Source organism: Furipterus horrens, unplaced genomic scaffold, assembly GCF_987537825.1.
Source record: "Furipterus horrens unplaced genomic scaffold, mFurHor1.1.pri manual_scaffold_4, whole genome shotgun sequence".
Lineage (NCBI taxonomy): Eukaryota > Metazoa > Chordata > Mammalia > Chiroptera > Furipteridae > Furipterus > Furipterus horrens.
In genome coordinates, this window is record NW_028327174.1 from 9094047 (window position 1) to 9115870 (window position 21824).

At 39.8% G+C, this 21824-nt stretch overlaps 1 protein-coding gene across 19 annotated transcripts in view; it reads left to right on the top strand.

The window, feature by feature from the left end:
- Positions 1-21824, top strand: part of RBFOX2 (RNA binding fox-1 homolog 2) — a 248305-nt gene that overhangs the window by 154606 nt on the left and 71875 nt on the right. The window contains exon 1 of one of the 19 annotated variants that reach the window (XM_090272531.1): positions 6999-7445. The exons of 17 other annotated variants lie outside the window; for them this stretch is intronic. In XM_090272531.1, the coding sequence (XP_090128657.1) occupies positions 7401-7445 (45 nt within the window). In that variant the 5' untranslated portion in view covers positions 6999-7400. Of the gene's footprint in view, positions 1-6998; positions 7446-17468; positions 17805-21824 lie in introns of those variants that run through there. One more of the 19 variants, XM_090272532.1, reaches the window with a different exon arrangement.

A 21824-nucleotide genomic window follows, 5' to 3' on the forward strand; every position in this document is an offset into this window, starting at 1 on the left:
AGCATGGCTTACCCGCTCTTCCCTCTGCACCATGTGTTGTACAAAGGAGTGTTTATGTAGTGAACTGCGATTTGCTGCTCTCTGATAGCTATAATTTACAGCATTTTTATTGGTGTAGAAAATTTAATTTTCACAGTACCTTAGAACCAATAGACTCGTGAATATTTTTGAAGCAATCAAGAAGAGCTTCGGGGAGCATACTAGCATTTAAGGTTGGGCCTCACAGGGGTCCGTTTTAAGATTTGAACATTTTCAGATGGATAAGAAAACAATATTGTCAAAGGCACAGAAGCAAAAACAACCAAAAACAAGATAAAAATCCACCTATTTAATAGGGGCAGCTGTGGGGTATCTTATAATAATTTTTGTACTTTATTGCCACTTGAAAAACAAAGAAGTATCCCTAGATAGAAAGTTTTGTTAAATTTTATAGGCAGACATTATGTCTTATTTTCATTCTGATCATGAATTCATCAATTTTGCTGCCATCCTTTTACTGATATTACTAAAACAGCTGTCTCTCAAAACTTATCTTGATTTCCCATTTGCTAAATTCAGTCATCTTTTCTAATTTCTCATGCCCTTTAACCTTTCTGTATTTCTACTTGACATTGTTATATACTGATCTCTGTTATCAATTTATGAAATACTTTCCCTAGTGTAAAGGACATAGGATTGAACAAAAGTAGCAAATGTCCTCTGTGTCCTGGCTTTTGTACATAGTACGCGGTCCTGCTTAATCTTTTTATCCTCTGTTGCTATTTCTGCCTTTTAGAGGTAAGTATTCCTTAAGGTTCTATTTTTAGCCCTTTGCCTTGTATCTACAGATTCTTTTTCTTTCCCTGTCTCCCTCCCTTCTTTCCTTCCTTTCCTTCTTTCTTTCTCTTCTTACTCTTTCTCCTCTTATTTATCTTCTCTTTTTTGAAATACGTGGTTGATGTTCAATAAATGCGCAGTGGTAAGTGTGGGAGAAAATCACCACATTATGGCCCGGCTGCTCCTCCCATTCTCCTGCTGGGCGTTCCTTTCTGCCTGCGCCTCTCTCCTCTGTGGCGGCCACCTACATCTCCTGAGTACCTGTTAGACGTTTCCCTGTAGGTGTCCTGCTCTAACTTCAGACCAGTTCCCCCCTTGCAGGGTGTTCGCTTTTCCGTTCTTTCTGCAGCCACCAGAACCATTTTCACGAGCTTACTTTTGCAACACTCTTTCCCTCTCAAACAGCCTTTAAAGATAAGGTCTGAGATTCATGGCCTGATGTCCTGGGCCCGCCACAGGGATTCCAACCTACTTTGCTTGCCACTGGCCGCTGTTCACCCACAGTCAGGTAGATGGATCAGACTGGTCCCTAAGTAAGACTTGCATATTTCTGACTACATATTTGGCCTGCATACATCTTTATTTCCCCCATCCCCTGCAAACTCATCCATCTGACCTTTATATCATCCCAGTACACAGCAGTCTTCTAAGGTTATTGCAGCAAAAGCCAACTTTACACCTTAGACCAGCGGTCTTTGCAATCTCTGCTAACGCCTTCCGCCCTGAGTGCTAACTAGAAAGTGTCTTGGAACACTTAGTAGGATTGTGGCATAGGCAGAAGGGAAGGAAAGGGAGATAAGAAAACAAGAACGAGAGAGAAGAAAAGAGTAGAATCTTACATATTTTCTGGTTGTCCAGTACTTGGTAAGTCTTGAGGTCCCTAGGGTTGTGGATGGTGCAGATTTCAGTCACCAGCCATATCCTCTGGCACAGGGTTGATGCTTTAAGTTGTTTACTTTATCCTTAGCAACACTTACATTTCGTAAATCTCAAGATCATTTCTAGATTATCTCTTAAGTATCACTAGCTCTTTTTCTCTCTGATATTGTTACATTCTGTTTCAAAGACACGTTCTAGGTGTATTAAGTGTTGAAAGTTATGATCTGTATGTCTCTGCTAAAAAGATACATAGCAATATATATGAAAGGCCATTTCCTGTGTATTCATCTTTCTAATTGATAAGTACTCAGAAACTTTAATACTATAAAGGCATTCATCATATTGCAGAATGTGTACTTTTTCAAATGGTGTAAATTGGCATCACCAGCAAATAACTCAGCTTATTATGGAGAATTAGTCTTTCTTTTTATAAGATTTTATTTATTTATTTTTAGAGAGAGGGGAAGGGAGGGAGAAAGAGAGGAAGAGAAATATCAATGTGTGGTCGCCTCTTGTGCACCCTTAACTGGGAACCTGGCCTTTAACTCAGGCATGTGCCCTGACTGGGAATTGAACCGGTAACCCTTTGGTTTTCAGGCGGCGCTCAATCTACTGAGCCACATCAGCCAGGGTGAGAATCAGTCTTTTTATTTTTGGAATTTTTGAGTGAATATGATAGTATTTAAAATTGAAAAGAAATGCTCAGTCTATTTTGAGGGAGGGAATCTGTAGCAATATCTGAGTTTAAACGTCACAGAAAGAGGTGGGTAAAAATAAGTACAGGGAGTTATAATTCAAATATTGAATTATTTTGCCTTTTTTTCTGAAGGTCTGATTATTTGAACCAGGCCTAGGCACAGTTTGGGCAGAATATAGGTAAGATATGACTAAAATTGTTTATTGTCTAGATCCTCCAGGTTTAAATGAGAGTTTATAGTTATGCCTTCATGATAATAAAGCAAAGGTAATAATATAAATTAGAGACTAAGAGAATATTACTAATTTTTGCAGTGCTTGTACTCTAAGTAATATTTTCTTGGATTCCTTTAAACTTATAAATTATAGGAGCGATAATGCTAATTTAAATATATTGTAACACATGAGAAGTTTATCTCTAAAGTAATAAATAAAAACCACTACCCCCCCCCCTTAATTTCACTCCCAAGAGATATTGGTTTTGTCTTATGCCTATACTATAAGCGTGTGTGTAAATATAACACTTGGGAACACAATTTTCGTTGAATTAGATCTCATACTTGTTTTTGACTAACGTTTGGCATCTGAATCCAAAAATGACCCCAGTTTTTCTCTATCACGTCAACTTTTTAAGGTACAGGATACTCTCCCTTTGTCTCAAAAATCGTACAAAATGTACATACAAAGGAAAATAAAGAAAAAATTACCTGAATATATTATTTAGAGTTATTTTATTCATATAAAGGCTATATATTGTTACTGTAAGTCAAATTGTGTATAAGTAGTAAAGTTCTGCTACCAAACATACATATTAAGGTATTTTATCTTTTCAAGTGACAAGCTAGGAAATGCCAGAATGAGAGACTTGAAACAGTCCCGCTCAGGTGGCAAAGCTTTAACAAATTGCTTCATGAGACCCAGTTTTATGTGCAGAGGTGGGAATATAATGTTCTTTCTGTCAACAAGTGGCTCATGTAGAATGTTTGGATCACCAGGTTTGAGGTCAGATCTTGCAGACCAGTTCGACCCCACCCAATGCTTCTCACGAGCTCTGCTGTCCCACATACACAGGAAACAGGGATACTTGGTGTATCTGCGTTGCTGACCAAGAAGGAAACAGACCATTAAGGTCAACACAGATGATCCAGTTGTGCTTGTGATATTGCAACAGATCAATGACTCTCTTTATGTCTTCATATTCTTCACGAAAACAAACTGAATGGCCAATTGAGACTGCACCAAATAAATTGCCATTGTGGAGGGGGACACACTTCAAGCTCCACTTTGAGCTATCGATGAACAGTTGCCATTCAGTTGCGTTATAGATTGGAATTCCCAATTCCTCCATTAAACCATGTATGTTATGGCGGTACACAAAGCCACCATCACTTTGAAAATACTGCAGAAATGCACTTTCTCTTCGTCAAAAGTAGGATGCTTTCGCTCTTTTTTCCAGCAAGTTTTTCTTTTCTCGTGCAGTCTTAATACTAGGAGTTCTGAAGCCTTTTTGGATAGTCCCAAATCTCATGCCAAATCATTCAACTCATGCTGATCAAATCCCTTACGAGCTGAATCATCTTCAATTTCAAAATCTTCATCGTTGCTGTCACTTAGTTCTTCACCATACTCCTGTTTTTCGAAAGAGAGTAGTTCAATGAAAACTGGCACTGGGATTTCAGCTGAATGAGGCACTGGGCGAATAGCTGATGGTAGACTAGGATACTCTATTTTACATTTATTTTTCTTGTTATATCCTGACATTTTCACTATACAAAAGTAACAGTCACTTGAATGATTTCTGTGCTTTCACCAAACCATAGGTATACCAAATGGCAATTTATCACATATTCCCTTCGTTCACATCAGTAAACTCTCGACATACTGCTTGCACACCTTGTGAGGGGCCCAAGACTTATCTTAATCACCAAGTTTTACTTTAAAATATGCAAAATCGGCTTGCCTGACAAATTAGCTGATGTTTGTCCTTTGACTGGAATTGTGAAACTGCCACAGATGTAACAAAACGAATCGGGGTTGTTTAGGCACTTAGGACAAGAAATAGCAGAGGCAGACGTGATCTGAAGGAAAGGAAATAAGTACGTATGTAAATGAAAAAATAAATTCTTCTGACTCCTTGTATACAGACAAGAACTCGGACTACACTTCAGGATACAATTCACTATATAGAGCGGCACACAACCTCTCACCACACTGTCTTGTGTGTAACTGAACAGCCTAGACAAGTATGGACCTGCCGCTGGTCTCCAAGGTCATCCCCCACCCTCCCCACTCGAGGGAGGTTTGCTCTCAGCCAATAGGAGAGCACTAGTGCTTCCCTCGATCCAGGCTCGATCCTGCTTAGAGTGGTTGCATTAAGATAAACTGTACAGAAAACAACTTGACGTAATAGAAGAAAACTAACTGCAGTTTTGAAATCAGCATGTCTATTTAAGTCTAAAATAGCCAAAAAATCAAACGCAACAGGAATTACGTTAAAAATTGTTCCCCCCTATGTTGTGTACTATATATAATACTTATATGCTCTGTGTGGCATATATTGGTATGTGTCAACCAATAAACTGTGTGTGTGTACATAAATACAGGGGTGGTCCGAAGTAGGTTTACAGTTGTACGTATGCAAAACACTTTATTCTTGTATTATTATTAATTATATTTTCCATATAAACAACTCTAAACCTACTTCTGCCTACCCCTTTATATGACATAGAAGACGCATAAAGCTTATAAATGACATGCATGATTTATTGATTGACATACAGATACATATGTGCACTTACAAATATGTAATTACACAATACACATTATTCAAAATAAAAGTTTTTCCAGTTAGTAATGTGTTGGTCGAATCTTTTCACCTTGTATATATAGATCTATCTTCAAGAAGAATTTAAAGCTCCAGAAATTGATGAGGCCCTCAATATCTTATTTGGGGACCACTTTCAGGTTTAAATTACAGAGGAACCTTGGTACTTGTCGTTAATTCATTCCAGAACTTGTGACAAGTGCTGAAACTGACAAGTACCAAACGATGAAGTGTTTTCTTTTGTGGGGCGGCATCGTGACTTATACAAGGGAGCATCTCATAGTTTTAGTGATGAGAGAGTGATGCCATCGAAGTGTTCGTTAAGAGCATGAGGAGTATGAGGAGTTGCTTCCAATGTTTACTTTGGTTCCGTAGCATCGCTCTGCCTTTGGTTTTACCTGTGTACTCATTTATTTCTCCCATATAAAGTCCTTGGCAACAGGACTGCATCTGTTCTTTTCTTCAGCGCTTAGCACAATACTTTTTGTGTAATAGAAGTTTAGTAATTTTTTTAAAAGTTACACGGCACTGATTTATTATTGTCCCTCATGTGTAATACATATGGACTCATAGATAATTTAGTGTGTTGTATTGGTCTTCCTAATCTCTTAGAAACAATTTAAGGTAAATAGTTAAGAGAACTACCTTTGGTGTACTAAGGCATTTTGATTCTTAAGAAGACAGTTTTCTAAACAATCCTAAAATAAATTGCAAGGACAGTATTAGGGAAAAATTATACTGGTTGTTGGGGGTTGGGCACAGTAATACATAAGCTCTCACAAATGCCTCACAGTTGCATTTAATCCTCAGGGTTTAATCTTACTAAAACATGTTATAATATTACTAGCTCTCCAAGATTAGGGAGATTGTAACTCCTGAAACTAATTTAGAATTATTTATCATTTTGAACTGTTGAATGATTGCCCAAGTAGGGGATTTCTTAGGAGCAACAGTTATAAATGATGCATCTTTTACTAAGCATTTATTTTCACTTTCTGCTCACTCTATGTCCTGTTTTCTAAAAATTACTTCGCAGTTCTCTGGTTTTTAGACGGGCCATTTAGGCTCTAAAAGCCCACTCTTTAACCTGCCGGGGTTTGTCAAACTGATTTTAACACCTGTCCATGTTTGTTAGTGCTTTTAATATCTGTTATAGAAATATGTGCGCACATGTGTGTTTGTATATAATGGCAGGGTGGGTATAGCAGCTTCCTAAAACGGGAAAGGCAACTGGCTTTTCTGAAAAAACCTTTCCACCCCCACCTTTTTTGCAGGCAGCCGGAGTTAATCCTTACATGTTTGATTGGAACAGCTGAGAGAATGTCTTGCATATCTGAAGGTCTCCAGTGGACTCATGTTCCCTCAGAGTTGGGGCCACCTTCCTCTTTTCTAGTGCTGATCCTGCCAGCTGTCCTAGCCTCTGTTGAAGCAGAGTGAAGGAGGTGTTAAATGATACACAAACATACAGTGCATGTAGCAGTGTGACTTCTTTTTTTCTTCCATTCCTTTCCACGACACAAGGGTTTTATACTGTTGATCCTAACACCTGTCCCTGCCGGAGACATTGAGAAGGGGGTGTGGTATGGTGTGGGGTGGGGTGGGGTTGTGTGTGTGTGTGTGTGTGTGTGTGTGTGTGTGTGTGTGTGTCTGCGCGTGCGCAAGGTCCTGCCCAAGAAGGAATAGAGAAATAATACCAGTTCCATCCGCCTCTCCATGTCCTGGATTGGGAGTGTTCCCTCTGACGCACTTAAAGCCTGGAATGTATATATCGTTTTGGATCCTGGATACCTTGGCTTCCCACCGTTTGTGTGTGCCACTTTAAGGAGCCTGTGTTCCCTTTCTTGGCTGTCATTCTCTGCCTCTTGAGTTTCTGGTGGAGTTGTCAGTAAAACCAACAGCAACAGCAAATCTCGAGTACAGTTTTCAGTCTGTAGTAATTCAGCTGGAGCTTTTTTCCTGAACCTTTCTTCTGTGTAGTGTTGAATCTTATTGGTGTGGAAGCCTGGGCTCAACCAGGCTCCGGCTTCATCATCTGAGCCAGCATACCTATCTGCGTAGACTGGAAGTCAGCCAAGGATTTTTTTGGTGCTACCTAGTTCCTTTGGACAGGACAGCCAGTTCAAACAAGGCGAAAGCTTAGGCACTTTTTTGTACTATCTTTATCTGAAGATTTCCCCCCATTGCTATGTATGGTGTATATTGTATGGATTATCAATATCCTGTTGTCCAGGTAAGCTGAGGGTTCTGACTTGTTCTCTAGACACTATTTGATTGATGTGACGGTTTTATGGTGGAATGAAATGCTTATAAGCGTTCTGTCTTTGGACCCAGTGCTATTCAGGGTGTAGGTTTTCCAAAGTTTTTTTGCTAATTTGTTGTTAACAGGAAGTTTGAGTTTTACATAGTCTTGAAGGCTGGGCATGGGTGGTTGCTTTCAAACTCTTGAAGTTCTGAGACTTCAGAGAGATTTTCCTGTGTGTTCATGGGTGTGTATGCGCACATGTGTGTTTTAAACAGAATGGGCTTGGCATTATAAATAACGTAAAGCCACCGTGTTATAGTAAACTTTAGGCTTTTTTTTGAGGAGATGAGAAGCTTAGAGGGAAGTTTCCAAATGTTGTTGCCGTCTTTTTCAGAAAGGTAAAGTACAGTAGAGGACACTCCACACTTAACATTTTAGACTATTTTGTGATGTGATTAGTGGCATCTTAGTTATTAATCTGTTGAAATCTAGAATCAGAAAACTTGAGGCCATTATCAGGCGTGCTCTGGATATCCTGGATCCTGCTTCAAGCTGCATATAATGTCATCCTCGCGCTCGAGTAGCTTCATTTTCCTGGACTTCGCTTTCCTTGTACATAAAATGAAGGGGTTGGACCAGATGATCCTTCATGTGTCATGGACTCTCTGAAATATTAATTGTGCTGAAAACCTAGAATAGGAAAATGAAAATGGTTAATACAGTTGAGTCTGAATTAAGATACTACTTGATTTTTCTGTTTTAGTTTATTTGTGTTTTCATGGCAGTTAATTTTTTTTCCCCTTTGGCTATTTCTCTAGTAATTAGATCTTACATTTTAGGTTAGACAGAAATAGGGTTAAGATAGTGACTAACCAGTACATTTTTATTAGGTATTTTGGGCCAAGAGGCTAAACCAAGCTATTTTAAATTGGATCTGTGGGGAAGCTCTCCAGAGTAAACTCACAGCTCTCATTCAAGTCAAGCTACCAGTACTAAAGTCACGTAGGAGGGAATGTAGTTACATCTCTTGAACTACATTCTAACCCACTGGTCTGTACTATGTTTTTTATATTAACTACAGAACAGTTTCTGTTTTTTGAGTTATTCAAATAAAGAGTATATTATTTACTATAATGAGGTTTTAAGATATGTATTTATTTATAAATTATTTACCTATGAATTATTTCTCTCCTGGCATAAAACAGTAAATCGGGCTATATGACAGCTTAAGGCTGGTAATGTCATGAGACTAGATTAGAAGCAAAGCTTCTTACAAGTAAATACTGATTTGTTTTTGAAGAAAAACATCTGTGAACAGTAACTTTCTGAGACCCATCAAGCAAAGTAAGGGACTTGTAATAACTGTAATATAAACAGTTATCTGAGGAAGAGAACTGAAAATGTGGAAGTGTTTCCAGAGAAGATGGAAGTAATTAGAAAGATATGAAAAAAATAATTTTAATATGTAAATGAGTTTTTAGAGGTATAACATTGTCCCCTGCCCTCACACCCAAGTAAAAGTTTTGGAGTAGATTAAATAGTTCCTATTTAGAAATTATGGCATGTTTGATAAAGTCTTTTGCAGTAAAATTTTATTTATTTTTGATAAAATGAATTTACCACCAGAAATCTTTTTGGTCATTAAGATATAGTACTGGTAAATGTAGTGTTCAATATTTGAAACAACACTTTTCCTGGCTTTGCACCGTTTGGTAGGTTGTTTATTCTCTCTGAAATTAAGGTAGCTTAGAAAGGCACGTAATTGGGATTAAAGTTTAAGAGCATACCTTCCATTCCACCACATCAGGGAAATTAATGAGATTGAAAAAACAATTTTATGTTGAAGGATCCAAAACTATTGTATAATCTCATTTTATTGATTCTGTTAAGGTAACAGTTTTCTTTTAGTACTTTATAAATGGGTGATAGATGGCTATTTGCTACCCAGACTCTTAACTTCGGTTATAAAATTTTCTTCTTAGCTTTTGTTATATTCTTATACTTAAGTCAAAGCTCCTCATTGCATAATAGTTATGATTCTGTACCAGTGCATTATATAATTGGAGATTACTGAGGACATGATTAAATAGCACTTTTTTAAGACTTAAAAAGCATTTTATTTTGTTTTGTATTAATTTTAGGTGTACAGCATAGGGGTTAGACAGCCATATGCTTTACAAAGATGTCCCCACACCTGGCACCGTACATAATTATTATAATATTGGAAAAATAATTTTTCAATTAAAGATTTTGCATCTATTTTTAATGTTAAGTATGGTTGACCCATGAATAACATGGGCTTAAACTGTGCTGGTCAACTTACATATGGATGTTTTTTCAGTAAATACAGTCAGCCCTTTATATCTGTGGGTTTCTCGTTTGAGTATTCATTCAACCAGCCCCCAAGGTAAAACAGTATTTTCCCATCCAAACTGTAGCGTCCCACACACAGATAGAAAATAACTGTTTTCTCTCTGCGGTTGGTTGAATCCTCAGAGGCAAAGAGCCTGTGTAGAGTCAAAAGTTAACATTGAGATTTGGCGAAGGTGGTGGTGGGGTTGGGTCTATGCCACTAACTCCTGTGTTAAAAGTCAGCTGTTTCTAGAATTGCTTTTGTAGAGATAATGAAGCAAAGTACATCTTCTCAACATAAGACACTAAAATATTTTAGTTACTTAACCGTTCATTGCTCTCATTGTTAATAAAATCATGCCTGTCTTAAGAGTGTGTAATTGAAATTGGTTCTTTTATTAGTTAGCATTTTGCAGAACCAAACCTGGGCCAAATCAGTTTAAAATATAGACTCAGTAAGTAGATAGAGGCCTGCTAGGTATGATTTAAAGGACAATGAGTATAGTATAGTATCCCTGCCCAGAAAAAAAAAGTCTATGTGAGAAACAGTTCCTGAAATTATTCTTTTGTGTTAAAGATTTACTGCCTCTGACTGGATGGTTAAAATATAAATTGTTAGGGTGGATACTGTCAAAAAAACAGAAGGCTAGTTTTGGCAAGAATGTAGAGAAACTGGAGCCATTGTGCACTGTTGATGGGAATATAAAATGGTACAGCTGCTATGGAAAACAGTATGGTGGTTTCTCAGAAAATTAAAAATAGAATTACTATATGACCCAGCAATTCTTCTGGGTATATACCCAAGAGAATTGAAAGCAGGGTCTTAAAGAGATATTTGCACATCCATGTTCGTAGCAGCATTATTCACAACAGCCAAAAGATAGATGTACCAACCCAGGTGGCTATCAGTGGTTGAATGGATAATGAAAATATGGTACATACATACGAGAGAATATTACTCGGCCTTAAAAACAAAGGTGATTCTGAAATAAGCTACAACATGGAGGAACCTTGAGGATATTGTACTAAGTGACATAAGCCAGGCACAAAAAGACAAATACAGTATGATTCCACTTAGATGAGGTACCTAGAATAGTCAAAATCATTGAGACAGAGTATTGGTTTCCAAGGACTCTGGGAACAAGGAGAAAGGAGAGTTATTGTTTAGTGGGTATAGAGTTTCAGTTTTAAAAAATGAAGAGTTTGGAGATGGATGGTGGTGATGGTAGCACCTTAGGGATATAAGGTCAGTCCGGAAAAAGTCCAGCCGTTGTTAATGTAATGAGAATGGTTTGCACAACATCGCTGTAACCTGGCAGCCAAGGAGAGTGGACAGCAATGCACATGCATGAACAACGACGACTTCACTGTACTAGTCAGTGGGGGTGGTAGACACTGTTGAGTGAGCATGTGTACTGTGTGGCCGTAGCCTTCAAAATGACAGTGAGCAGAACAGTGAATCTACATCAAATTTTGCATTAAGCTTGAACGTTACTCTGCGGAAACCATTCAGGTGACTCAGAAGGCCGCAGCTGTGGGCACCTGGAGATTGGCAGCTTCATCACAACAACGCGCCCGCTCATGCATCACGTCTTGTGCAGTTTTTTGATGAAACATTGAATCACCCAGGTCACTCAGCCCCACTACAGCCCAGATTTGGCTCCCTGCAATTTCTGGCTTTTCCCAAAACTAAAATCACCTTTGAAAGGGAAGAGATTTCAGACTGTCAATGAGATTCAGGAAAACACAGTAGGGCGGCTGACGGCAATTGGGAGAACCGTGTGAGTTTCCACAGTGCCTACTTTGAAAGGGACGGGGCATCATTGTCCTGTGTACAATGTTACTTGTATCTTCTTCAATAAATGTCTCTATTTTTCATGTATGTGGCTGGATACTTTCTGGACAGACCTCATATATAATAACCACTGAAATGTATACTTGAAAATTGCTAAGATGGCAAATTCAATGGCTATTTTACAACAATCCAAAAAAATTGGGGGGTGGGATGTAACCTGTTGCAAGTTAGGGATTTGCCTGTTATCAGTTTTCCTGAGGCAATTTTACTTAACACATCACCCAATGAACACATTGGCACTGATTATCATTTTGAGGTAAATAGGGCATTTGGAGGAGGAAGAAGCGGAGTCTGCATTATTGGTGTGTAGCTAAGTGTCCTGCTTTGAGGGTTTAGGATAGCCAAGTACAGTTGAAGGGTATTAGGCATCTGGAAGACTGAGAGACAGAAGGATACCTATCTACAGGGTACATTTGCCTAGCTTATGCTCTGGCCTACAGGTGCCCTAGCTTGGATTAGCCCAGAGACTCTACTTCTTTGTGGAAAGATGGCCTTGATGTAAAGGGATAAATGTATTCTTTAATTTCTCATTTTGGGAACGTTTTTAAGCACCTACATGTGTGCCAGGCACAGGGTTTTGTGATGAAGAAGACAGCAGAATCTCCAGTAATTTAGTAAGAGAGACACAGCATAGTTTAGTATTGGGGAAACACCACACTTCTATTTTCACACGTTAGTTAGGTGTTATCTTTTTATAATCTGGTTCTTGATAAATATGTTTACATATCATCCCTTTTCAATATTTGCCTAAGATCTCTTACAGAATACAGAGACTGTATACATAATTTTAATTATATATATGACTCTGGTTGTCTAGAGTTTGGGATAATCTAAAGATACGAGTGTATTACCCAAATCTAGATAATAATATACAAAGTGATTTTTTTTAATTTCCCTGGCCTCACCTAAGTTTTAGTGTATGTTACTTGTGGTCTTGTTCTAAAGGTTTGATTTTTGGAGGACAAATAAATATGAGAGTTAGTTAGTTTTTATAAGTATATAAAGTCAAAAGCAGTTGATTTCAAATTCTGCTCTCACCTTATTTTCTAGAATGGGTTCTATATATGTGGACGCTCCTTGAACTAGAGAAGAGAAACCAGGAAATAATAGATTTAGCTGTAATTTGACTGCAGTTACATTAAAGGGACGGTTGGAGCAAGGGATATTCAAGTGTATTACGGTAGAGAAGCTTCTGAGAAGGTATTTAATGTCTGTTAGGTGTAAATTGTTATTTATACTTAGGGTTATTATGTGGGAGGCGTGCTGTGAAGAGCTTTTATATTAACAGATTTTTATTATTGCAGGAAATGCCGTCCCTTCAATGTTGCCTCTCACTTGGGTGTCAGAGGCAGCCTGGGAAAGGAGAGCAAAACCTGCCTTCTGCGCAGGGACTCTTGGGTCTGCTTTGATGGCATTGCTGGTACATGGGTGGAAGGGAGGGGAGTTGAATCACACCCATGTAGAATTGTAAAGGGCAAGAGCACCTAAAGTTGCGAGTTATTAAATCAGAGAGTTATTTTTGTCTAGAATCTGAACTATTAAAATAAAGTTGAAAATAGGCCTTTCTTCAACTCTCTCTTTTTTATTTTGTAAAGATTTTATTTATTTGTTTTTAAAGAGAGGGGAAGGGAGGGAGACAGAGAGGGAGAGAAATATCAGTTGGTTGCCTCTCGCATGCCCCCAACCTGGGACCTGGCCCACATCCCAGGCATGTGCCCTGACTGGGAATCGAACCAGCGACCGTTTGGTTCACAAGCCAATGCTCAATCCACTGAGCCCCACCAGCCAGGGCTATACTCTCTTTTCGTACGTCTTTTCTAAGCTTCAAATTTCTAAGATACTGAAGTAAATTTATAAAGTTGAAGCTATTTCCAAGTACTCTTGAAAGAAAAGAATGCCTTTATAATATTTTGATAACCTCATCGATACCCTTTATTCTTAGGTACCCGTGTATGGACAAATAAATGGCTAGTGACAGAAATCAAGGCACATTGTTTGATTTCAACAAACATGTATTCGTCTACTGTGTACTCAGGCGTTAGGTTAAGAACTGGGGATATGAAACACAATTCCTCTCCTCAGGTTGCTCACAGCCTAGTCACAGTTACACAGAAACAGTAACTCCAAATTACAAACTGTGGACTAGCCGCTGAGACCCAAGGACGAGGACCACCTAACCTGGATATGGGAGCCAGCACAGGCAAGAAAGGCTTTCTGAAGCAGGGAGTCCCGGAAGTGAGCCTTGAAGGATGAACTAGCCAGCTAGAAGGCCACATTCAGAGGAGTAAGAATGTAAAACAGAAAGAAATGTGGTGACGTTGAGAAATGACCTGCATGTTGTTCTGTGTAGTAGGGGTGAGGCGTGACTCCGACAGGAGTGCCGAAGCCAGATTATGAGTTGGGTGCCTGCCTAAGAGTCGAGCTTCCCCCCTTTCAGGCTATGGGGAACAGTTGAGGATTCTTAATCAGGGAAGTGGCTTTGCCTTTAGAAAGATTGCTGTGGCAGTAGCGAGAAGCTGGGGTGGGAAGAGGGGTAGCCTGGAGGCAGAGGGACAGTTCCCTCATCTCTAAGGAGATTAAAGTAGCTCACCGCAATGATGAAATGAGCTAATAATGTAAGGAGTTGCCAGATGGAAAGCCACCATAGAGTGAATTCCCGAGAAATGGTAGCTCTTTTACCGGTCATGAAATTCAACCATTCACCAAGAAAACAAATATGGAAGAATGGGTACTAGGACCCAAGCTTCACACAGAGAGGGGTTTTTATCTCCTTTGTCCAGTACGGGTCTTCCGCAGCGCCTAGAACAGTGCCCAGCATATAGTAGGCACTCAGAACACTTGTTACATGAATTAATGACTCAATTTTGAGAATTTAGTTTTGCACTTTTAACTTAGAGAAATTCGTAGGATGGATATCTAAATAGAGTTGACCATTATTTGGCAGGTGGAGTTCAGAAGAGACATAGAAATGGGGGGGGGGGGCATCAAGGTAAACGGGCGGTAACTGAAGGGTGGGGCGGGTTGATCACCGGGAGCAAGCACCTTCAGCAGTGTTGGACTTTTTTGAGCTTTGTACCTTTTGGGGACTCTGGTGAGTCCTATGGACCCTCTCTGCACGGAAGTGCACCTAAGAAAACCAGTTTCCACTGGGGCACCTGTTTGAGGAGCGATACCCCCCAGGTGAGGAATCTGTGGTATGCAGCTAAATAGAGGGCTGTGAAAAGTAAGGTGGGGCAGCAGGTGAACCCAGAAAGACGAAAGTCAGGAAAGACTGGTACCATTTGAGGAAGGAGAATTTCCTAAGGAGGAGAGTGCCCAATGTCCCAGATAAGTCAAAGAAGATACAGAATGTCCGTTGAATTTGATCATCAGAGGTTTTTGGCGACTTCAGTAAGGAAAACTGCCATTGGACTGTACGAAGAAAAGGAAACTGGAGTTCTGAGGGTTGCATGAAACACCGAGGAAGCAATGAAGAAATCGCGACAACTGTAAGAAATTCCTGTCCTTACGAACAGACCAGGCCTGTGCTGGCAGCTGGGGATTGACTTGTGAAGGTGGGTGTGGTCTCCCCCCTTAGCTGACACCTCCGAAAACCATGCCTCCGCCAGAAGACGCCTGAAAACCACTGGGCACACGAAGCTCCCAGGGGACTCGGGTGGTTCTGCTGGATCAGAGCCAGGCTGTTCAGTTGCTCTTCTCTCTCTTTTGGGCACCAGGGAGCAAATTGTCCTCTCTAATGCCAGCCTTCAAAGTCAGGGGCACACTTCAAAATGTCCTTGAGTCTGTCCAGTTATTCAGATCCTGTTATTTGTTATTCAGTGAGTTTAAAAAAATCATTTTAATACTTTTTACTTTAGCTCATACTGACTCTTGTGATAATGACTTGTATAAGCTTATTATTTGCGGTATGTTGGTCCTAAGTGTGGAAAAGGCCTTGCACTATAATGGAACAGTAGCTTTAGAGAGTGGTATACAGTGCTTCTCAGGTTTATTTCATATATTAGAACTGAACATGTAAATATCCCACAAGTATGATTTAAATTTTCCCAAAAGTATTCCGGGTTGCCCCTGCTTCCAGTGAAACTCACCTGTTTTCTGCTTATTCACTTTGTCTTTTAAAAAATTTAACAGCATTTTACCTCCTTCTAATTGTCTTTTCAGTCACAAATTCAGAGACTGCAACGTATTCTATCTTCCAGATAATTTCTAAAAATGTTAAATAGGAAAACGCCTACTACGGATGTATTCCTTTTCTCATCGTGTTTTTTTCTCTAATGCTTAAAGGTCCTATTCTCTGGCACATATTTCTTTACATATTATGGAATATAGTGAAAGTATACGATGTCTGTAAGAAGCCAGGATGGTGCCTGACATATTGTAGGTACTCAGTAAATAGCTGTGATTGTGCCAGGTTCTCCAGGTTCTACAGTTGGTTTCGTAGTCCTGTGTTTTTATCAGAATTGTTTAAATGATGGTTTATTTGAATGGAAGCATGATGACATTATATTGGTAATGTACCAACCAACATTACTATACAGTAGATTTTTTAAAAGCATGGTTATACATTTTGCCTAACAATTGTTACAGAGATAGCAAAAGACTATATGTACATTCTCAATGTGTTTTGATTTTTAATTTTGATTTCTTTGTGTTTATTTTAAAAAATAGGAAGCTTAATTTTGAAATTAATCTCTTTGCCCTTTTGGGTAATCTATTAGAGATTAGAACATAATAAATATAGGATAACTAAAATATGTAATAAAATTCTTTAGGATCTTATTAAAATACTAAAAATAGAACACCTATTTTATGAGACAAATGATAAACATCATAAACTCATTAAACATTTACATGGATTGTTTTATTTGAATATTTAATAATACAAGGTATGGAGATTATAAAATATATTCAGAGAGTTAAAGTTTTCCAAGATCATTTGCTTGCAAAGGACCCAGTTAGGACTTAGACCAGGACTTCTGGACTGGATCACATATTTGATGCTTTTTTTCCATGATTTCCTTTTAATAAGAGAACTTTAAAGAAACTCTTACATTCAGTAAACATTCTGCCAAACCTTGTATATCTATAGCCCTCAATAGTAACAATTACTGTTTACAATAATGACACAGATGTCCAGTGTATATGTAAGAAAAGGTTTCTGTTTTTTCAATAGAGGCTAAAATACAGAAGCCTGAGGAACACAAGGGTAAATTCTCCTTAACCATCATTTTTAATGAAGCTGGAAGCTTTAAGCAGTCATGTTTGTAGACACCTTTTTCAGAATCCCCGGGTTTTTTACAATAGAAAAACCTCTTAATCACCTTCCTCCTCTCTTCTAGACCTTGGCAGTCATTGGATGGTTTGGGACAAGCTGGTTCTTGCATATTCCCGTTCCTTGGAAACCTTTCCAGTCAGTGGTCGCTCAACCGCTTTTCACGTGTTTCATTAAACCCACTACATCTGTAAACTGTACATCCGCGGAAATGTTGTTTTTAATGATTTCTGTTTCATTTCCTATTTGTTATATATTCATGGATGGAATATTTTAAATCTGCATTAACTATAGTAAGCTATCAGTGCTTCCAGTGCTATATAGTTAATGCCACCATCAGATATATTCACTCCTTAAAATATGCCTGCACATGGCGCCTGCCCCTCCCTCTCTACCCCTCCTTCCCCCCCACACACATGCACACGCACACGCACTCGCACGCGTGCGCAAAGCACGCACCGGACTGCCATTCTCCAGCGGGGCTGTTTCTGGAGTTGGGAGATGTCAGCCTGCTGGGAGGGGGTGGGAGGAGGAGGAAGAGGTGGGGCTCTCCACTCTGATTAATTGCCTTAGGCATTCAGGGGTGGGGCTTCCTTCAGCCATCTGCCTGAGATATGGGAGGGAGCTGGAGAAAGGAGGAGGGGGAGAGACTGCCAGAGAGGAAGAGAAAAGAAAGGAAGAAACACTAGAAAGAAAAAGGAAGGAAGAGAGGATAAAGGGAGATCAGTTACCTACCCCTAATAAGCTAGGTTGGGGGGGAGGGGTGGAGAAGAAAGCTGTGGAAGGTGTGCTCCAGCAAGACTGCTTGGGAGCCTTCACCATCTGTTATTCCGGGTGGTTTATGGAGAAAAAGAAAATGGTAACTCAGGTAAGACTTGCGTTTCCTCGGCGTGTTTCTTTTCTCATTTCTGGGATCTAAATAAAGACATGGGGGTGGGGTGTAGCCATCAGAGTTGTAATTATTATTGTCTTCTTAGAAGAGACCAGATTTGTTGTTACCAGCTGAAAAGTCTGTGTGTTGTGAGAGGGAGAAGGAGAGGTATCGGATCCTCCGCCCCGCCCCCCCCAGCCTCGTAGCAGATTCCCGTTTCCTGTACTGTGCAGCTGGAGCGCAGGAAAGACCCTGTGGGCATTTGTCTACCTCTTTGTCTTGGTTCTGAGACGAGGGAGGGAGGCTGCAGAGGTAGCAAGAGATTCTTGCAGACTGCCGAGAAGAGGGGAGAGGGATTGACTTCCTTTTAAGAATTGCAGAAGAATTTATGTTACAAGGAAATCTGATTCCCAGTTCACTTCGGTTTCTCAGAATTGGCTATGGAATTTCAGTTTTGCTACCTTCGCTCTAAATGGCTTATAAAAAATAAAGACTAGGAAAATGTTTCATTTTCCTGGCTTTGTTACTGGTAAAGAATGTTCTCAGTAGGAACCCTAGGCGCGTGCAGGTGTAGCAGAGGCAGGTAGAGCCCTCCCCGGCCGGAGAACAGAGCTGAATGTGTAAATGACAATCACGGGGGCATTAAAAGGCGTTTGAAGGAGAGGGAGTGGGAACGCGAGATCTCTCTCCCTCCCTGTCTCTCGCTGGCTGTCTCTGGTTATGCCAGGCAATATCTAATCTGCATTTTAGCAAGTCATTCCTGACAAACGGAAAGGTGAACGAAGACTTCCGTGCTTCCCTGGCAGTGCTCTTGTGGGCAGCCTTCCGTGTGTGCCTTCACCCCCTTTCCTTTATATGTAGCGTGAGAGGGGAGGGGGACGCTGTGATTTATCAATGAGGAGTCATTTGCATTGTAGAGCTCCATCCAGGTCCTTCAGTCTCAGACTCGGGATCATTTCCACTCCAGGCTTTTATGCTCTGTAGGGAAATTTCATCACTGGACAGTGCTTTCCTTTTAAGGAGGTTGGTTCCCCCCCACCCCCCACCCCCTTTTTTTGTATTCTTTCCTCTCTGCCTCTCCAAGTCACCACCGGAGGGCGAGAGTTGGCTAGCCATCCAGACAGAGGCATGGTTTAGGAGCTGGAACCCTGTTCCGTTAAATGTTATATAAGGCCCCGCAGTGCTGTTTGGAAGGAGGGAAAGCGTGAGGGAGATGTTCCCAACATGACCTACCGGAAAGGGAACTTTCAAAGAAGATCTCTTTAAAGTAATTCTTCACCAGATCTGAGTTTGGAGATTATCAAGAAACCTTTCCCTCTTTTGGAAAGTGGAGAAACCCTTGAAATATTTTCTCTGCCATTTATTACCCCTCCATCATCAGCCTAATTAACTCTTTTGAAATATTGCTTTGCTTTTTAAACATTTCCATGAGAGAGAATACCTGTTTCTGTATTCTCTTTGTTGCTTGGAAGGTGATACTTCTTAACCTTGGAGCCCTCATTCAATTTTCATTGACTGGTGATATTAAAGGGTATCAGCTCTCCTTTCCCAGCCATTACTGAAGGAGTTTCAGCTACTTGACCTTTTATTATATATATATTTAAATCAGCGAAAGAGTTATTTAAACTAAGACTTTTTATACCTCTTGGAACATGTCCCCTTAGTGTCGAGAGGAGCTGGCTAAGCATGTGTGAGCACAACTTAGAATGCACATGCAAATGCACACTTCATACTGTGGTCATGCTAATTGGTATTTAAGGAAACTAAACTATAATTTTAGGAATGAAGCAGAAGAGATAAATAGAATTGGGAAGAGGGGGTTTCTTGCTAGTGAAGAAGTTAATAAATTAAAGTCATTATGCTCTTTCTAAGGATATGCTGAATGCTGGAGGAAACAAGTAACTTGATTTAGCCTATCCTGAATTTATACAGCTGGAAAGTGTAGAATATCAAATGTGTCAGTTTTCACTATTCCAGCGTACTTGTTTAGGTGTACAGTTTCTATGTTAATATAACATACATAGTTGCTGGTAATCTAGAAAGAAAATCAAAGAAATAACCAAGTGGGCTAAATATTTACTTGTCGGTGGGTTTTTTTTGTTTCGTTTTGTTTTTGTTTGTTAAGCCGGTATAATAATGATCTGTCACATAAGACATAAGTGTCTGAATATGAAGTGTCTATACTGCTTAGGGTTTGGTTTTCAAAGGTATAAATGGTTTATAATTGTATATAGAGTCTTGATTTGTATATTCAGAAAGGTATTTGGATGGGGTTTCACCATTTGTCACCAAGGTTCTTGCCTCCCAAATCTTAACAGCTCTATATCCCTTGGTTTCCATCGCTCCCTCGGTGAAGAAGGGGAAAGGGCTCTCAGCGAATGGCATTGTCGTCGCATACGACGAGCTCTGTGTCAGTAGTTGCACAGTGTGCACTTTGTTATTGCATGTGCTCTGATTTTATAAGGCCTCTTTTCGGCTTAACTAGCGAACTGCTTTGTGACTCACAGTAAGTAATCAGTGCTTTGCCTTAAAAAAGTGGATAGGAATTTCATCACAAAATTACAATATGGTAGACATGCTCGTATGATCTTGACTCTTTTTATAACTAGGTTTTTCTCCTGTTCATGTATATGTTATTGGAGTATTTCACTGAGATAGCTCTTATTTCTGAATGTGTGAACCAAATTATTGTATCTCTTCACATCTGTGAAAACAATGTGGAATAAAAGGAAGGAAAGGAGGAAAAATCATTCCCATAATATGTGTGAAATTAGAAAAACAAAATTGCACATGACTCCAACTGCTGTCAATTAAAAAACGTTTAGACAGATTCAGACTCAGTTATATTATTTGTTGTTGAAAGAGAAAATACACTAGGCAGAGAGGACATTTATAGTATGGATGTGAAAGAAAATTTTTGTACTTGACTATAGTGCAAGATTGCCAGTTTCTGTGGAACACAAAGCCCTCCCTTTTTTGGACAGCTCAGTGCTTTGCTGGCATTTTCTTTAAAATCTGTTTTCCATCAGGACCAAGAGGAGGGAAGGTGTTAAGAAAAAGGGAGGTTGGAAAGGGAGTTACTGTTCCTTTAAATAGTGCAGTGAGCCCATGTGGCAGCAGGCCCCTCTTGAGTGTATTCTTTTGTAATGAATCACCAGTTCCATTGTCTGCTATCTCCCCTCTTTGTAGCTGGAAGGCTGAAGTCTTTCACCTGAGCTGCTGCCAGTTAGCTATTCTGTTCCAGGGTATTTGGGAGAAGAGGAGAGGAAGGGTATTTTATGCTTTAATTAAAGGCAGATAAGAGAGCAGGTATGTTTTGCTTTTGTTTCTGTTTTTCCTATCCTTTCTGGGCTTTTTTTTTTTTTTTTTTTAGTGAGTTTTTCTTTGGTGTTGCTAAGGATATCCCATTTTCTGTGAATTTTGAAAGTCCTCAGTGATTATTTAGTCTCCATTTTGTGGCAGTGCTTTAAAGTGACTCCATTCGGTTGCCTGCCAGTCCCACCCAAACCCCATCCCACCCTGCGCCGCAGAGCCCCGGCCCACGCTGTTTGCTTTGGCACACTCTCCACGCTCTGTGGGCTGCGCAGGGCTCTGGGAAGCTCGGGGGTAGGCGGGGACTGTGGGCTGGAGACTAATTTATGTTCCTTTACAGTGGATCAAAAAAAGCCTCACTTTTTCCAGAGATTTGGTTTCTTTCTGAGTTCTTCTACATTACTCCATATCTTCAGTTGTAACCATTTCCTTGCCGAGACCAAGACTGGCTCTTAAAAGATACTGCTATTCTAAAAATTATTTCGCTTTTCTGAAAAGATACCCAGAATTCCATAAATATTAAATTTGGCTCATTAAATGTTTTTTCTTCCCATTCACCTGTCCCCACTCCAACCATACACCCTTTTGCCCGCCCCCTCCCCCCTTTATCTTTCTCCTCAGTTTTGCAGTTGAAACCAGGTAAGCTTAGGGTTTGACCTTCTGCGGTTCAGGCTGGGATGGCTGCAGGGGACATCTCCAAGGCGA